This window comes from Colossoma macropomum, unplaced genomic scaffold (genome assembly GCF_904425465.1).
Source record: "Colossoma macropomum unplaced genomic scaffold, Colossoma_macropomum, whole genome shotgun sequence".
NCBI lineage: Eukaryota > Metazoa > Chordata > Actinopteri > Characiformes > Serrasalmidae > Colossoma > Colossoma macropomum.
This window is the reverse complement of record NW_023494804.1, coordinates 31724811-31743516: the sequence shown is the minus strand read 5'-3', so window position 1 is coordinate 31743516 and position 18706 is coordinate 31724811. Positions and strand designations below refer to the sequence as shown.

General features: G+C 39.7%; 1 protein-coding gene across 1 annotated transcript in view; it reads left to right on the top strand.

Moving 5' to 3' along the window:
* Positions 1-18706, top strand: part of frem2a (FRAS1 related extracellular matrix 2a) — a 136693-nt gene that overhangs the window by 59691 nt on the left and 58296 nt on the right. Inside the window, exons 4-6 of the mRNA XM_036595057.1 lie at positions 3031-3261; positions 13111-13236; positions 18003-18254. Of these exons, the coding sequence (XP_036450950.1) occupies positions 3031-3261; positions 13111-13236; positions 18003-18254 (609 nt within the window). The remainder of the gene's footprint in view (positions 1-3030; positions 3262-13110; positions 13237-18002; positions 18255-18706) is intronic.

Below are 18706 nucleotides of genomic sequence, written 5' to 3'. Positions count from 1 at the left end.
GCATTTCCCTGCTGTAGTTTTTCTCCTTACTTTATTTTTCCTCCCTGCTTTCATGAATAGAAAACAGTTTTTAACCTGGCATGCCGGAGTCGACCACTTGTGTTGGTGACAGAGTTTAACACCAAATGTGCAGGAAGTAAAACAGCGAATCGATTCATGAAAGTACAATTTAGTGCAGCCAGGAGGGGATTTTATGAGGTATGTTCAATTTGTTATATATTATACCTTCTGTGTGAAGAAGCAGAGTTTAAACAGGGATCAGTAGAGTAAACCACAATAAGATACACTCTCAGACACTCTCAGACACTCTCAGACAGATACACTCTCAGACACTCTGAGACAGATACACTCTCAGACACTCTCAGACACTCTCAGACAGATACACTCTCAGACAGATACACTCTCAGACAGATACACTCTCAGACACTCTCAGACAGATACACTCTCAGACACTCTCAGACAGATACACTCTCAGACAGATACACTCTCAGACACTCTCAGACAGATACACTCTCAGACAGATACACTCTCAGACACTCTCAGACAGATACACTCTCAGACAGATACACTCTCAGACAGATACACTCTCAGACACTCTGACAGATACACTCTCAGATACACTCTGACAGATACACTCTCAGACAGATACACTCTCAGACAGATACACTCTCAGACACTCTCAGACAGATACACTCTCAGACAGATGCACTCTCAGACACTCAGACAGATACACTCTCAGATACACTCTGACAGATACACTCTCAGAGACACTCAGACAGATACACTCTCAGATACACTCTGACAGATACACTCTCAGACAGATGCACTCTCAGACACTCTCAGACAGATACACTCTCAGACACTCTGACAGATACACTCTCAGACACTCTGACAGATACACTCTGACAGATACACTCTGACAGATACACTCTCAGACAGATGCACTCTCAGACACTCTCAGACAGATACACTCTCAGACAGATGCACTCTCAGACAGATACACTCTCAGACATATGTACTCTCAGACAGATACACTCTCAGAGAGATGCACTCTCAGACAGATACACTCTCAGACAGATACACTCTCAGAGAGATGCACTCTCAGACAGATACACTCTCAGACAGATACACTCTCAGACAGATGCACTCTCAGACACTCTCAGACAGATACACTCTCAGACAGCTACACTCTCAGATACACTCTCAGCCAGATGCACTCTCAGCCACAGTGACGTCACATGCACATGCACTCTCACAATGGCAGAAGCAGCCCAACAGCATGTTAACGTTTGGCTGCTTCTGCTTGGCGGCATCATCACTTAATCCATTTCTCGTCCAGAACACAGCCGGGAAAATTCCATTTAATGTACCTCCCTGTTGAAAAAGTCATAAAACCATATTAAAAGTGTCTGTTGGTTCCTGGTGGTTTTCAATAGTCTCTAATGGTATCTGTGTTTTCCTGATGGGTTGATATCACAGTGTAAAGGATTCTAATCGTTTAATCAGGTGTTCTGGGACTGATTCCACATACATTTGACCGTTTCTTAATGGTCTCTAACGACAACAATCAAGCCAATTCCTGTTGGGAGTTGTTCGTCTTCAGCTTGGCTTTCATCAGTTTCAGTAGTCTGTTTGTTTTTTTCTGCGAATAAACCCAACATTCATGTTTTATCGTCGTGGTTTTATTTTGAAAGTTTCCATATTTAGTCGCCTTATTATTAGTATGACGATGATAATATGCATTCAGTGTAACTCTTGTTGCCCAGCAGTCCGTGCTTCACTGTTTTTCCTCATAAAACCGACAAAAACACTGTGGTGGCAGAGCAGCACTGACGTCATGAATAGGCTGGCAGAGCATGTCAGGCTGAGAGTGCATGTCTGCAGCCAGACCCTTCTCAGATAAACAGGAAAGAAGCATCTTGCTGTGTCAGCAACACCACACAGTGTGAGAACAGGACATTCTGGGAAGCTAAAAACTAATCCAGACTAAAAATGTTAGAATGTCGTTTGAAACAGTTACTTTATGAATAAATTTGTGAAATTTCATTTTGGACAGCTGATCGATATCAAATCACTTTATTCAATGTGATTTTATCAGTTATTTTATTTGATCTAATTACTGATATTCTTGTGCACACCAAAGATGTGTGACATGAGCTATGATGTTTGCTTTATTTTTGGAAGATGATTTTGGACAGAATTTTGTTGGACTCAGGTTTTGGACTAAAAGCTTGATGTGGTTCGGGCCAGGTGCAGGCAGGATTTTGTCGGGCACATTTCGGGTTCAGACTCAAAACCTGGTTATGTGGGTCAGACCAGGCTTGGACAGAAAATTTAGTATTTGTAAACCTACAAAGAATCAGCCATTCTATGGAAACGTCCATTTTTGTGTCCATAGCGTTTACAGATATATTACACTTGAAAAACGTGATTTTTTTCAGGGTTACAATTTATTTATATTTTAAAATAAATAAATAAAACAAGTTATTTTAACAGTGACATCTTCTTGAGCTGTCAATTTAGCAATATTGGTTTTTAAATCAATTGTATAGAATTCCAAGCGCCACAGAAGAGCTCACAGTTGTGAAAAAATAGAATACATATGGATTAAATTCCATATTTTAGTGGATATTCCATGATTGACAACATGTGGTTTGATGCTCTGTAGCAGCCATTTTGTAAAATGCATTGTTCATTAAAAATGTCTCTGGTGTTCCTTTATTATGAGTAACACCAATGAGGATCGGTAACACCAGTGACTCCTATGGAGAGATAGAAAAGTGGACGTTTCTGTAGAATGACCCACCTAATAAACTGGCATCTCAGTGTAAATTCGGAAACACAGCAGTGCTTTCTGTTTATAGCCTTTTCACCACAGGGAAAAACAGCCTAATGCAAGTGACGGATGCTCCCTGAGCTTGGAAACTACTAAGTGAAGAAAAATCAATGTAATCTTTCCCACTGCGCGAACTAAATTGAAGTATATTGTGTCAAAACTCCCTCACTTTCTTCACATCTGTGTTTTTTTAGGAATCAGCACTCTGGACGGCAGTGCGGAGAAGGAGAAGGACTTTCGGGGGAAGTTTCAGAAGCAGGTGCAGTTTAACCCTGGCCAGACCGCGGCCATGTGGCGGATTAAGATCTTATCTGACGGGAAGTACGAGCAGTCCGAGACGTTCAACATCGTTCTGTCTGAGCCGGTCATGGGGGCTCTGGAGTCACCAGCAGTGGCTACCGTGGAGATTGTGGACCCCGGAGATGGTAAGACAAATAAACTGAAAATAATGAACACAGTCTGGGCACTTTTTTCCCCTCAGGCTGTTTTCAGGTGCATTTTTACTTCTGAGCTGAATAACATTTGGAGCAGAGAGATTCTTTTAAAGATACAGATTCTTAATATCAGTCGATACCACATTAGTGTTGGTCAGTATCAGAGGATATCATTTATTACGATTTACATAATATACATATTATGAGTACAGAATTCATTAAACGACTAATTAACCCTCTATCGCACAGTGCTGCCTCAGGGACAACAAATTCATTTTCCTCACTTTACAATAACATTATACATATTTAAAGACAACAATAAGATTAACAATAAAGGGAAGAGTTTGAGTAAGTCAATAAAAGCATGTACTTGGTATATATACTATATGTTTGGATTTAGCCAGTCACAAGGCACAATGTTTCCTCAAGGCAACATATTCCAAAAGGACCCCTGAACACATTACTTTTTATTTATTTATTTATTTATTTACTTTAATACTTTTGAATGTAATAATCAGGTCTGAAAATATAAATCAAGGACCATTTTATGCAAGACAAGTAAGTTGATTTTTTTTGCTTTCATAATGTGTGCAGTAGAGGGTTATATTGCATAATGTTGCCTCAGGGCAACAAACTCATTTTCCTCACTTTACAATAACATAATATATATTTAAGGACAATAAACGTAAGAGTTTGAGTAAGTCAATAAAAGCATGTACTTGGTATATATACTGTCTCTTATTGGGTACATTTAAACCTCATTTTTAACATTCAGGATCTTTTTTTTATTATGAGAATTTGCAGAAATGTTTGTTGTCTAGAAGCAACATCGTGCGACAGTGGAATGGATTTAGCTGGTCACAAGTCAGGTCTCACCACTGCAGGGAACACGGCTCTATATCATTCCTTCCCATTGTCGCACAATGTTGCCTGAAGGCAACGTACTCCAAAGGTACCCTTGAACACATTACTTTTTAGTTATTTATTTAGTTTAATGTTTTTGAATTTGATAATCAGGTCTGAAAAAATAAATCAAAGGCCGTTTTATGCAAGACAAGTAAATTGAGTTTTTTTTTAATTGCTTTAATAATGCGTGCAGTAGAGGGTTAGTTATGTAGTTCTGTAATTGCATTTCAGTCGAATAACAAAACTTTCTTCTAAGGGTTAAAATCTAGAAGCAGCCAACATGACAGCCCCTTTTTTCTTTACATCAAACTGAATTTTTCTCGTTAATTTAGCAAGACTTGAAATTGGTCGAGCCAAATCAAGACACGTCCGCAATTCTGCCATGAAAAGTAAGGTAACGTCCAAAGCCAGAGTCTTCTGTCTGACAAAGGAGTCATTGTGAAATAATTGGCCTCAGAGTGGCTATAAAAGCTAGATTTTTTATTTTTTTTTCTAGACTTGAAAATTCAAATCAGCTGTGTTAGACGTCAGCCACTTACAGCACAATAGCCCGTTCAAAGCAAAATGATCAAAATGCCAATTCAAAGTTTGAATAGTGGGGTCTCACAATGATACTCTGTGCATGTTAGGGGGAAATGGGTTTTACTGTGTGGATCCAAACCCTCTCCCTATTGCAGCAGAGCTCTGACATTCATATTTTTTTTTCTTTCTCCAGCTAGACCCCAATTATCTAAGCACTTTATCATCCCTCTTGGCCCTTATTAACATGTTTTACCTCCCCCGCACCTTAGCAGACTCTTTTTTTGAAGTTCTATTCACCACACGCCACACTTTAAGGTACGTCTCGTCCATAGCAGCAATTTGCACTCTATAGGAGACGGGTTTCCAGTGAATAGCAGTAGGAAATAGTTACCTGTGGAATTAATAAATTATATATATTTTTCCCCAAACAGTTTTCACCAGGGTATATTTGTGTTTTTTCCATCGGAATTTACATGACCAAATGTAAGGCAAATCATTCAGTAACTGCATAAAATAAATGTAAATTTTATTTTATTTATTTACTTTCTTTGTAAAAGCTCCCCTCAAATTAACAGAACATGTTTTATGATCACACATGTTGCTATATGCTTACAATTCAATGCTGAAAGCCAGAAATCTTAGACTCTCTTTGTATTATTTTATAAAAATAATGTTTACAGAGCAGATCACTGAAGAGACGCCATCTGTTTATAGTTTATAGCCCAGATTTGTGGAAAAATGGGTCGACTTTCAGTAGAATAAAAATGAGTTCAGCTTCTTTTATTATAAGGGTTTAAAATCACATCACCCATCTATTTGACTGGAAAGAAGACAGTTACAGCTCTCATACGACCCCCACCTTTAGAATGTAGCTTATGAAATATGAACGCTATGAAATAAAGAATGTGACGAAGTGCGTTTTGGAACCACCGGTGGTCCCAAGGAGTTGAAAAGGTAAAATATTTTAGAGAAGCACTATAAATGAGAACATACTGTGCTTTAACTACAGGTGAGAAACTGTAGAACTAATTATACAACAGGCCTGATTTGTAACCAAGCATTCAAGAATAACCCGCTAATCAAAAAACTTTGTCTTCTGAAGATTTTCAACAAACCGTCAGCTCTGGCTCACACCAGGCTGGCTCTTTTAAATGGCTTTTCCCCTGTCGTACGCTAGGCCGCTGGTTGTGGACTTTAGCTTCATTGTTTGCTCTGCTGCCGTGGGAATCTGCAGCGCGTTCTCACTTTCATAAGCAAACTTAGATTTGTAGGCTACCAATAACCACAGGCTTATTTTTATTTCACAGCGGGTGCGTATTTCCCTTTATTGGCTTTGCGGGGTCCCTTGGTAATTATAATTTCGATCTATCGCACCAAACGCAGCCACAGCTTTCCGTCTGAGCGCGACGCGCTAGCTCTGTCTTACAGCGAACTTATTTCTCCATGTAAAAAAAAACTGCCTGGCTTCCCCTGTGAGCTAATTACCAGTCTTATGGTGGGTTTGTTTTGCTGAGGTTGGGCTCCTGAGAGAGGCTTAACGTGTCGGCTTTCTCTAATGGCGGGAACGGAGAAGAAGGGAGACACTCGGCCGTCCTGCGCAGTCCAGCTCTGCTCCACGCTCGGCAGTAATTAGCACTTTAGCGCTTATGGCAGTTAAGCGTGTGCAGTATGATGATATGTTTTTGTTATTGTGATAAATTTTCAGGGTGCCATTAGCTCTCTAGAAAGAACTGCATGCATCATAAAAAGGCTGACTAATTACAGAGAACCTGTAAACAACAACCTAATGTATAGGAAATGCTTAAAATGCATAGTAACAGGTAACTGATTTAGTGTCAGCCAGCTGTTCAGTTATCTATTTTTAGTGGTGTTAAAGTTATCATGTTAATAATGAGTTAACACAAAAAGTGATTAATAGCACAAATTTATTAATGCTTTAAATCAGGGGTGCCCAATACGTCGATCGCGATCGACTAGCCCAGGGGTCGCAACCCAAATGTTAAGAAGGGCCATTTCGTTCTTTCAACAAAAATCAAACCACCTTGGGAGCCACAAACATTTTATGTCTGTTTTGCCGTCTTCTTTCTCAGTATGTGCTCATGTACTAGTATAGGATAAGAAATATAACATAAACAAAAAGGCAGACTTACTTTGCTTTAAGCTTTTGCTCAGCTACAGCCGCTTTTCTCGCATCTCCGGCAGGAAACCTTTTCGCAAAAGTAGAACAGTTTCTTGTAAAATGTCTCTCAATGTTCAGTGTTTTACGAGGCTGAAGTCGCTTCTCATTCACCGGCTTCTTGTTCACATTTTCCCGTTCCACCTTAAATGGTGCTTGAGGCGCCAGAAAGTAATTGCTGCACCATTTAAGGTGGAACGGGACAATTTGAACAAGAAGCTGGCGAATGAGAAACTGACTACAGCTTTGTGGCTTTTTAGTGTTTGTCAGTATCTCGTTGCAGATTAAACGTATCAGGAAACCAGCTGGAGTGATTATAAATGCAAATAATCCATTCATCTCCAAATTATTGATGTTCGTCTTAAATCTCTCTCTTTGCCTTTTCTTTAGCTACTAGCTAGACGAGACTTTTCTGCGTTGCTATGGTGACCAGTAGTCTGCGCGCCAACCTTCAGGGCTAAAGCGTGAATCAGCAGTTCTACATTAACTCCAGCGTTTGAGACCATTTATTGTTAAAACTGTGTTGAACGATCAGCAGAGCTTTATTTTACTGTAAAGGAGGATTATTTTATTTTTACAAATCTAATTCTGCTGTGGAGCCACAACAGGGCAGTAAAAGAGCCGCATGTTGCCGACCCCTGCTCTACGTACGGCTCATGAGAACTCTGCTTTCACATGATGAAAATAATGTTATTGAATTATTGAAGTAATAAAGTGAAATAATAGATACATTCTGATTAAGCATATTTAAAAAATAGTAAAATAGTAATAAAACAAATGTGATGAATCATGGTTTACTACACAAACAATGTGACTAATCACAATCAATTATTATATCTTACATGAATTTATTTGTAGTAACGGTTCAGTTTTGTCCTCCTGTTCTTTTATGGCTGTTATGCTGGTGTTTTTTGGGTCCAATTTGCCGATATGTATTGTGTACCATGAAGATTATGGAGATGTTATATATTTGCCATGTCGCTCACCTTCAGCATACAATACTCCATCACCCCCTCTGAGAAGAACTGCATGCATTAATATTTTAACAAGAAATGGTACAGTTTCTTCCATCTCGGGCTCGGAGAGACCTGTCTGACCCACTTGCTGCCGAATGGTGACATTTACCCTCCACGCTTTACAACAAACCACTAACGTCAAACAGAGCCAGCATCCGGGGATAAGAGGTTTTCAGTGTAACGAGCAGCTGCATTAATACCAGATTCATTCACTGTGACTGAGGAGAGAGAACCACTACACGTAGAGCAGGACGACACTGACTGGTGTAGAATTTAACCTCAGCCGTGTCTTCTACAGTTCTTTCCTAGTGTATTTAGCATCGCTATGCAGGTTGTAGCACACAGGTCATTTAATTGTTAAAATACAGCACAGCACAAAATCAGAACCCACCATTCCTTTATTTAATTTCCAGTCAGAATAGACTGGGTGTAAGGTTTTTTTTCTGTGTAATCAAGCTAGCTTTAGCATGGTAGCAAACCCATTAATGTAAGTTTTGATTAAATAGCCACAGCAGAATTAGATGTGTAATTAGATTGTTCAACATAGTTTTAACAATAAATGGTCTTAAACGCTGGAGTTAATGTAGAACTGCTAATTCACCCTTTAACCCTGAAGGTTGGCATGCAGACAACAATCTTGCCTAGCTAGTAGCTAACGAAACGGCAAAGAGGAAGATTTAAGAGGAAAATCGATCATTTGGAGATGAATGGACTTATTTGTATTTATAATCAACCCAGCTTGTTTCCTGATACGTTTAATCTGCAACGAGAAACTGACAAACACTAAAAAGTCGCGAGGCTGAAGTCAGTTTCTCATTCGCCAGCTTCTCGTTCAAATTCTCCCGTTCCACCTTAAATGGTACAGCAGTTACATTCTGGCGCCTCAGGCACCATTTAAGGTGGAACGGGAAAATTTGAACAAGAAGCTGGTGAATGAGAAGCGACTTCAGCCTCGTAAAAAGTCGAACGTTGAGACATTTTACAAGAAACTGTTCTACTTTTGCGAAAATGTTTCCTGCCGGAGATGCGAGAAAAGCTTCCATAGCTGAGCTAAAGCTTAAAGCAGAGCAAAGTAAGTCTGCATTTTTATTTATATTATATTTTTAGCCTATATTAGGACATTAGAACACACTGAGACATATTTACAGCCAAGATGGTAAAATGGGCATAAAGTTTTGTGGCTTCCAAGGTGATTTGATTTTTGTTGAAAGAACAAAATGGCTCTTCTCAACATTTGGGTTGCGACCCCTGCTCTAGATAAAAGCTGCAAAGACGCTGCAACTTCTCATTATGTTGAATGATATTTGCCTATTTTCTGCGAAGCTTATCCAAAACAGCAAGTGGCAAGATTGAATAGGTCGATTAAAATGGTGTCGCAGGCCTGATCTGGACTGCGGTCCTTGTGTTTGACACATGGGCTCTAAAAGGTACTTTGTAGAAAGTTATTAAATGAAATGATTTTTAGCATAAAGCATATTTTTCAGACACATTCATGGCAGAGTGGTAATTGCAGGATGTTGTAACGTGAAATAGAACCCAAAGAAAATATATTTTTTATTATTTACTACTATTTTACCATTAACAACATTATATATAAAAACCAGACATGTAGGGCCATTTTGGTTAGTAAATAAAATGTCAGTTTTTTTGTTTTTTTTTTGCATTGTAGGCAGTTTGAGCCTGGGGCCTTATTTATCATTGGATTTCATACTAAAATCATTTTAAGAGAAATTCACAGAATTTGTGAACAATTTATAAAACTGAGTGTACTTTTGATGATACAGACACAACTTTGAAGTATAACTGACCATTTATAAACCATGAACAGTTACAGAAATGAGTGCACATGATCAGTGTTTACAGTTGCGCCCGTCTTTTAACTGATTTGCATTTAAACGTTTCCAGCAATAAACACTCTAAAGGAGAGAAAAGTGTATAGGACAGCATGTTCTCTTCTATAGACTCACTGGTTTAATGAACTCACTAAAATGGTTTATTTTTAATTCATTAAAAAAATAATAAAACAGATCAAATAAAATTAGTGTAAGTGTACAGAAGTATTGATATGCTTAAAGAGCTGAGGAGTAGGATGGCCTCATGAGCTACTCAGCATCATATATTAACCCGGTCTTAAAAGGTGAACTTAAAGAAGGACCAACACACTTTTTCTTCACATTTGTTCTTAATGAATAAATGAATGAATGAATGTTTTATTCGAGTTATTCGAATTGTTGCATGATTTGCAATGGAAATATTGTACTTATTACATCAAAGAGAAGCATGTGTTGATGGATTACGCGCGCCCTGCACACTGGAAGGCTCGGTGGAGGGGCTTCTGATACAGACATGTGCTACAGTCTCAATCTAGTTCATGTTCTGTGACGAATGTAAGCTTTTGATCCTGATGTATAATGTCAAACTGATGGTGTCACGGGGGCTGACTGCCGAGAGTTCATACGTCCGGCTGGAAAAATGCACCCGCTGATGTTTTCTTTCTCATTGAAATTGGATTACTTTCATGTGGATTTTCACACACGACTGTTTTAAGATCAAACCCATGCGTACCTGTCTTTTATAAATGAGGCCGCTGGTTCCATCAGCGCTGCAGAGCAAAGAAGGAAAGAAGGAAAGATTCTCTAAGGTGTATCGTTTCACATCAAACCAGTCTGAATGAATTTTAAAACTGCTTTAATACAGAACAGAAGGGTTTGACTAAAATCTGTCGCAGTGGTGTACAATCAACTGATACTTCGTTAGTTTTTCTCCTGGGGGTTTTAATGAATTTTATTACGGCTCTAATCAGGCCCAACTGACTCTCACATTCAAAGACATGAAGAAGAATCACGTGTTAAACTGTGAAAAAGGGGGGCTGATAACGACAGAGTGTGAAGGATTTTCCCATAGAATAGGTTTGCAAGCCAATAGACTCTCTCTCTCTCTTTCTCTCTGTCTGTCTCTCTCTCTCTCTCTCTCTCTCTCTCTCTTCTCTCTGTCTGTCTCTCTCTCTCTTCATTTCTCTCTCTCTCTCTCCCTCTCTCTGTCTATCTCTCTTTCTTCATCTCTCTCTCTCTATCTCTGTCTCTCTGTTCCTCACTTTACTGGACTCTCTCTGTCTCTCTCTCTCTCAGTTCAGTTCAGTTCAATAAGCTTTATTGGCATGACCATATTCAGCTACAGTATTGCCAAAGCATCGTCAAAAAGGAACAAGAAAAGAGAACATTTAGAACAGAGGATACAAACTCTTAATTGCATTTGATATAAAAATAATAATTATAAAAGAATCACATTAAAGAACTGTAAAATAATAGTTTGGAATTGAGTTGTAGAGAAAATTAAGAGGGGAAAAAAAAATAAATAAATAAATAAATAAAAATAAATAATAGAGATTTAAATAGATGCATGAAAATTACAAACAGGGCAGTTTGTGTGTATGTGTGTGTGTGTGTGCTGTATTTGGGTGGGTCACTCACTGTCCCTCATATTGTGGCAGGCAGATATGTATCGTGCTGCTAAGGCGCTGCTCTCTCTCCTCTCTCCTAGCAGGATGGGCAGCTTCTCATTGTTACTGAGGCGGCTAAATTGGGGGTGAATCTTCTCAAGTTTAGTAAAGTAAATGTTCTGTAGTTTATATTTGCTACATTCAGTGAGGAAGTGCAGCTCGTCTCTACGTGTTACTGTTGCACTGCTGCAGTCTCTGCTCTTTAGGCAGCCGGATCTCTTATAGCAGCCGGTCTGACGGCCAGGCTGTGGTCACTGACTCTACTTTGCAGCGTGGTTCTGTGTCTCTGTCAGTCCTGTGTTCAGGTACTCCGCTCAGTGTACTGACGGTTTAGGGCGATACACTGCATTTTGCTCTGTGCATGTGTCTGTGTCCAGTGGGTGAGTAGTTTTGTTTTTGGAGTGTTAGATGTGGTTTGTCTGATCTGTGTATTCATGCTGGTCCTACGGGAAACGTGTTAGTGTGTGTAGTGACTCAGCGTCAGGACCGCTGTGTGAGGGGGCTCTCTCTTTGCTCAGCTCTCGTATGCGGGCTTTGTAGTGATAAGAGTGGGGGTCACTGTGTTTCTCTCTCTCTCTCTCTTTATCTGTCTATCTCTGTTCATCAATCTAGTGGACTATCTTTCTCTCTCTCTCTCTCTCTTTCTTTCTCTCTCTCTCTTATCTGTCTATCGCTGTTCCTCACTCTACTGGACTCTCTCTCTCTCTCTCTCTCTCTCTCTCTCTGTCTCTCACTCTCTCTTTCTCTCTCTCTCTTTATCTGTCTATCTCTGTTCCTCACTTTACTGGACTGTCTCTCTCTTTCTCTCTTTATCTCTTTATCTATCTGTCATTATTTTTCTTCATGAACTTTTTTCTTCACACACACTCTTTACTGGACTGCTTCTCTCTCTCTCTCCTCTCTCTCTCTCTCTCTCTCTCTCTCTCTCTCTCTCTCTCTCTTTCTCTCTCTCTCTCTGTTTCTTTGTCCATCTGCCTCTTCTCAGCAGAAGGGCCACTGTAGAGATGTGAGTGAGGGATCAGAGATAATGAGAACATGTGTAGAGGAATCTGGAACAAGAACGTCTCACAGTCTGAGGGGTTTTTTTTTGTATTGTTTTGTTTTTTTTGTTTTTTTTATTGGTCCCATTGCGGCGGTGGGAAAATAGCCTATGCGCTGCTCTGTTGATTTCATAACATCACTGAAACTTGAGAGTTTTTGCTTTTTGATTGATCGCTCCCTCACTGGCCACAGCTCACTCGCTCACTCACTTCAGCGCTCTATAAAAATCTGTTTAGATGTCGACTCGTTCTTGACCTCCGGTATTTGAAAATAGACACGGCTGGGCACGCTCCGGTTCAGCCAGACGTTTTCATCTGCTGCGGTCAATAGCCGTGCACGTCACAGAATGCAGAGTAGCTTCCACCAGGGACTGATATTGTGTTTCCATAAAGGGCAGTAAAATCTAATATTAAAAAAACATATTCAGTCTGGAACATTTGGGAGTTTACATCAAAAAAGCTTTTCTCTTTTTTTGGTTGCTTTTGTTGAAAGTAGAAATGCCTTACGAACTAGGCGAGTCACATCCCTCACCCGAGCGAAATAACGATGTTTTGAAGAATCAATCCGCTCTCCACGGTTCTCCAAATTGGCTGCCTCCCAGGGTAGCCCTAAATCTTCTTCTGTGGCTGTAATTAGAGTACACAGAGGGAAGAATAACACACTCTCTCCTGCTTTGACAGAGTCCACAGTGTTCATTCCCCAAGCAAGCTTCGCCGTTGAGGAGGACGTTGGAGAGCTGCTGGTTCCAGTGCGCAGGACAGGAGATGTCAGTGAAGAACTGATGGTGCTCTGCTACACAGTGCAAGGTACAGCAGGAGCCTTCAGGAGCTCATCAGTGCCATCAGTGCCATCAGTGTAGTTTGTCGTTTTCGCTGCTCTTTAGATGCAAAGTGTCCCATGGACCTGGCTTATAACTCACATACACACTCACATATTAACTCACATACTCACTCACATACATCACTCACTCACTCACTCACTCACTCACTCACATACTCACATACTTACATACTCTCACTTACTCACTTACATACTCACATACTCACTCACATACTCACTCACATACTCACATACTCACTCACATACTCACATACTCACTCACTCACATACTCACTCACATACTCACTCACATACTCACATACTCACTCACATACTCACTCACATACTCACATACTCACTCACATACTCACATACTCACTCACTCACATACTCACTCACATACTCACATACTCACTCACATACTCACATACTCACTCACTCACATACTCACTCACTCACATACTCACTCACTCACATACTCACTCACATACTCACTCACTCACATACTCACTCACATACTCACTCACATACTCACTCACTCACTCACTCATATACTCACTTACATACTCATATACTCAATCACATACTCACTCACATATTAACTCACATACTCACATACTCACTCACATACTCACTCACATACTCACATACTCACTCACATACTCACTCACTCACATACTCACATACTCACTCACATACTCACTCACATACTCACTCATTCACATACTCACTCACATACTCACTCACATATTAACTCACATACTCACATACTCACTCATACTCACATATTAACTAACTCACATACTCACATACTCACTCACATACTCACATACTCACTCACTCACATACTCATATACTCACTTACATACTCATATACTCAATGACATACTCACTCACATATTAACTCACATACTCACATACTCACTCACATACTCACTCACATACTCACTCACTCACATACTCACTCACATACTCACTCACATACTCACTCACTCACATACTCACTCATACTCACATATTAACTCACTCACTCACATACTCACTCACTCACATACTCACATACTCACTCACTCACATACTCACTCACTTACATACTCTCACTTACATACTCACATACTCACTCACATACTCACTCACATACTCACATACTCACTCACATACTCACATACTCACTCACTCACATACTCACTCACATACTCACTCACATACTCACTCACATACTCACTCACATACTCACATACTCACTCACATACTCACATACTCACATACTCACTCACATACTCACTCACATACTCACTCACTCACATACTCACATACTCACTCACTTACATACTCTCACTTACTCACTTACATACTCACATACTCACTCACATACTCACTCACATACTCACATACTCACTCACATACTCACATACTCACTCACATACTCACTCACATACTCACTCACTCACATACTCACTCACTCACATACTCACATACTCACTCACATACTCACTCACTCACTCATACTCACTCATTCACATACTTGTATAATCACTCATACTCATTCACAATCTCACTCATACTCACTCACTCAGAAAAAATAATTACAGGCAGCTTATTATAATATCACCAAACAGCCTTATAGCAATAAAAATGCTTTATGTAAATAGATTATTTTCTGCAAAAAATGTTGTGTTTGCCCATGTTTCCATCTCAAATTCCATGTATATCACAAGTTGTGTAGCTTTGGCCTCCCTGACTCCCTTACCTACCGATTTTTTTCCATTAGAACCGCCAGAGATCAGATTTCTCTGCCGTAAAGAGCCGTTTGAGCACTTTCCATTTAGAAAGGCTGCAGCCTTTTCTGAACATCTCTCTCTGTAAGTGCTGAAAAGTGGCAGCATTCCTTTAAAAAACGCCCGTTTTTAACTACACCTCTATACCTTCTCCTTCGAAACTGTACCTTCTCCTCAGCCTTGTCCTCCAAAACTATACCTCCCCACCGCCATGCTGTTTGTGTTTGTTATAAGAGGCAGGTGAGAGAAACATATATTATTTTTCAGCAACAACAAAAAAACATTTCAAAAAGTGATACAGTTTTTGCAGCATTTCAGGTAGCATTGAAGCTTGTTATGCAGTTGACTTGAGAAGGCCTGACTTTGGAAAGGCTGCTTTTGGATCAAGAGCTTCGCCAACCCAGACAGTGACTCAGTGAATGACTAATTATGATTCGTTTTGGTCTATTAATGACAGCTGCTAATGTCATTTTATGCTAAAGCTGTCTTTAAATGCATATGGTTGACATTTAATGGGTCAAAAAAGAAGACTGGGGTTCCGTTCTCTAAGTGTCTTAGAATATATTTAGCAGTTTAAAATGTTGATTCATGAAAAGGAAGTAAAGCTATTTTTTTCTTTTGACGTATTAAAGTATTAAAGTTTTAAAGTATTAAGTTTTCTAAAAGGCATTAAAGGAATGCCTTTTAAAAATTATTCCATTCTAAACTCAAGTTCCAGAATGGCTACAGTGACCTCGAGCATGATTAAGGCTCAGTCTCACGTTCTTCAGTCTAGCTGGTCAGAACTAGTTATTCTCTCTCTTTCACAGAAGTTTACTGTAAGGTTACAGTTGGTTACCAAGTAAAACATCAAAGAAATAGTTTGGTATAAAAAAAAAAAATAAAATTTACACAATTTTTTCCCTCAAAATGTACCTCAAATGTAGATCAGACAAGACATTCAGTGTACAAAGTTTGCTTCTTTAGTAAGAAAAGTAGATTTTATGTGACGTATGCTTTTATTACATTTTCTATATTATATATTTTTACATTTAGATACATTGGTCTATATGCAAAAGTTTGGGCACCACTTGCCAGATTACACAATGTGTTGGTTTTTGAAGTGACAAGAAGCAAAAAACCTTTTCAGCAAACTATTTTTAAAAATATTTTTTTCAGCAAATGTTATTGTACAGTTGCTTCATTTCTTTAGTTTTAATCAAATATAAAAATATAAAAATAGTAATTGTTGCATGGACAAAAGTTTGGACATTCTTCCTGTTTTAAAGTCTCAGAACTTAATTAAATCGTTGGGCCTTAATTGGCTCTTTTGGACTGATTAGACAGGTCAGGAATTGTCATTATGAATTGTCAGCTGGTAATTCCAGAGTGTAGTGAATTCTCTGACTCATTAAACCTGCTACACTCAAACTATAGGCTCCTCTGAGCAGCTGGCTGAGGATCTGAAAATGAAGCTCATTGATGCCTACAAAACAGGAGAAGGCTAGAAATAAACTGTGTAGCGCTTCCAGCCTTCAATTTCCACTGTCTGAAATGTCAAGAACTGGCAGTTCAGGGGAACTGTGCAAGTCAAGGCAAGATCTGGAGGACCAAGAAAACTCTCAGATAGAACTGATTGTCCGGAAAAGCAATGCAAAACCCCCATATGACAGAAAGCATCCGCAGTAAGGTTTAGCTGACACAGGAGTGGCGGTGCACCTTAAGAAAACTTTACCTGCGACCTCAAAACAACATGTTGTGGACTAATGAGGTGAAAAAAGTAAAATATTTGGCCACAATCACTGAAAGAATGTCTGGAGAAAAAGAGCCGCATTTGATGATCTATTATGCTTTTGGATTTTGTGGCGGCCAGTGGCTCAGGAAACATTGCACAGGTAGATAAAAGAATGGATTTCACTAAATATCAGCAAATTCCGGAAGCAAAGGTGACACACAGTTAATCAAGAAAGCGAAGATGTGAAAAGGCCTCTTCAACAGGACTATAATCCAAAATATACCTCAAAACCCACCATGAACTAGGACAGGGGTCAGCAACACGCGGCTCCAGAGCCACATGAGGCTCTTTTGTCTCCCTGTTGTGGCTCCACAGCAGAATTAGGTAAAAATAAAATAATCCTCCTTTACAGTAAAATAAAGCTCTGCTGATCATTCAACACAGTTTAACAATAAATGGTCTTAAACGCTGGAGTTAATGTAGAGCTGCTGATTCACCCTTTAACCCTGAAGGTTGGTGTACAGACTGTTGGTCACCATAGCAACACAGACAAGAATCTCGCCTAGCTAGTAGCTAACGAAAAGAGCAAGATTTAAGACGAACAACAATAATTTGGAGACGAATTGATTTATTTGCATCATCACTCCAGCTGGTTTCCTGATAAGTTTAATCTGCAACAAGAAACCGTCAATGGGAACGTGAAAATTTGAACGAGAAGCTGGTGAATATCTGACTTCATCTTCATACCACTGAAGAATTAGGGGGGGGTGATAATAAATGATTGACCCCGCCCCTCTTTTAATGGCATATGATGCCCCAAATGTAACTAAAGCCCAGCAGTGAGGAGCTGAACTTTACCCTCCTCTGCTGTCACTGCAGACTGGCAGGGTCGCCTACAGAGCAGCGCTGGTAGCTGTTAATGAAGTGATGCTCTTTTTATTTGAGGGTCCCATTTCAGAGGGAAGATTTCAACCACTACAACTTGTAACTCAGTTCCAAGGGGCAACGTGACACTCGAAAGCAAGGGGTAGGGGGAGAAATAAGAAATGGGACTGGGCCTAAGCCGATTGCCAGGTTAGAGATATTGGTATACATTCGTAAACATGAATATAGAATACAAGGACTTGAATATAAACTGAAAAACAGCTGACTAAGCCATTTTCAAGTTGTAGACCTTTGTTGACATTCTGGAACTTGTTTAGAGTTGAACAAGTTGAGCTTAAACTGAAGTTTAGCTATTCCTCCTTCTCCTCCTTTGTAGGTTCTGCTAAAGGCACTGTCCCAAGTACTGTCCTCTCTTACTCGGACTACATCTCCCGGCCAGAGGAGCAGACCAGCATGCTGCGCTTTGAGAAGGGGGAGAGGGAGAAGTTTTGCCGCGTGGTCATCATTGACGACTCGCTGTACGAGGAGGAGGAGAGCTTTAACGTGACCCTCAGCATGCCGCTGGGTGGCCGGCTGGGCTCAGAGTACCCCAGCACACGTATCAGTGTCCTGCCCGACCTGGACGATGGTAAGAGCAGATCTCAGAGGAACAGTGCTAGAATAGTAAACACTAAAAAAAGGTTTCAGATTTGATTCAAGTGTGTATAACGTTTCCACATGAATAAAATATATTACGTCTGCTCAGTTCTGTGTTTCTGTTTACCTGCGATAGATGTGTTGATGTATTTTATTCATGTGCAAATTATGTATCACATTGCATTCAAGTAAATCTAGTGCATTATTTTTTCAGTGGGGATATTTTTAGGATATTATTTTTCAGTGACTAAATGAAAAAGTAATCAGTACATAAAATAAATACGCTATACTTGATGTTAACAAGCAAATTGAATATTGAGATTCAAATGATCTGTTCATCCTCTGCCGACTAATGCAGTATTTTGCGTGTGAGTTATGAAATGTTGCCTTCCTCACCCAATTAGTGCACTGTACACCGATCAGGCATAACATTAAGACCACCTC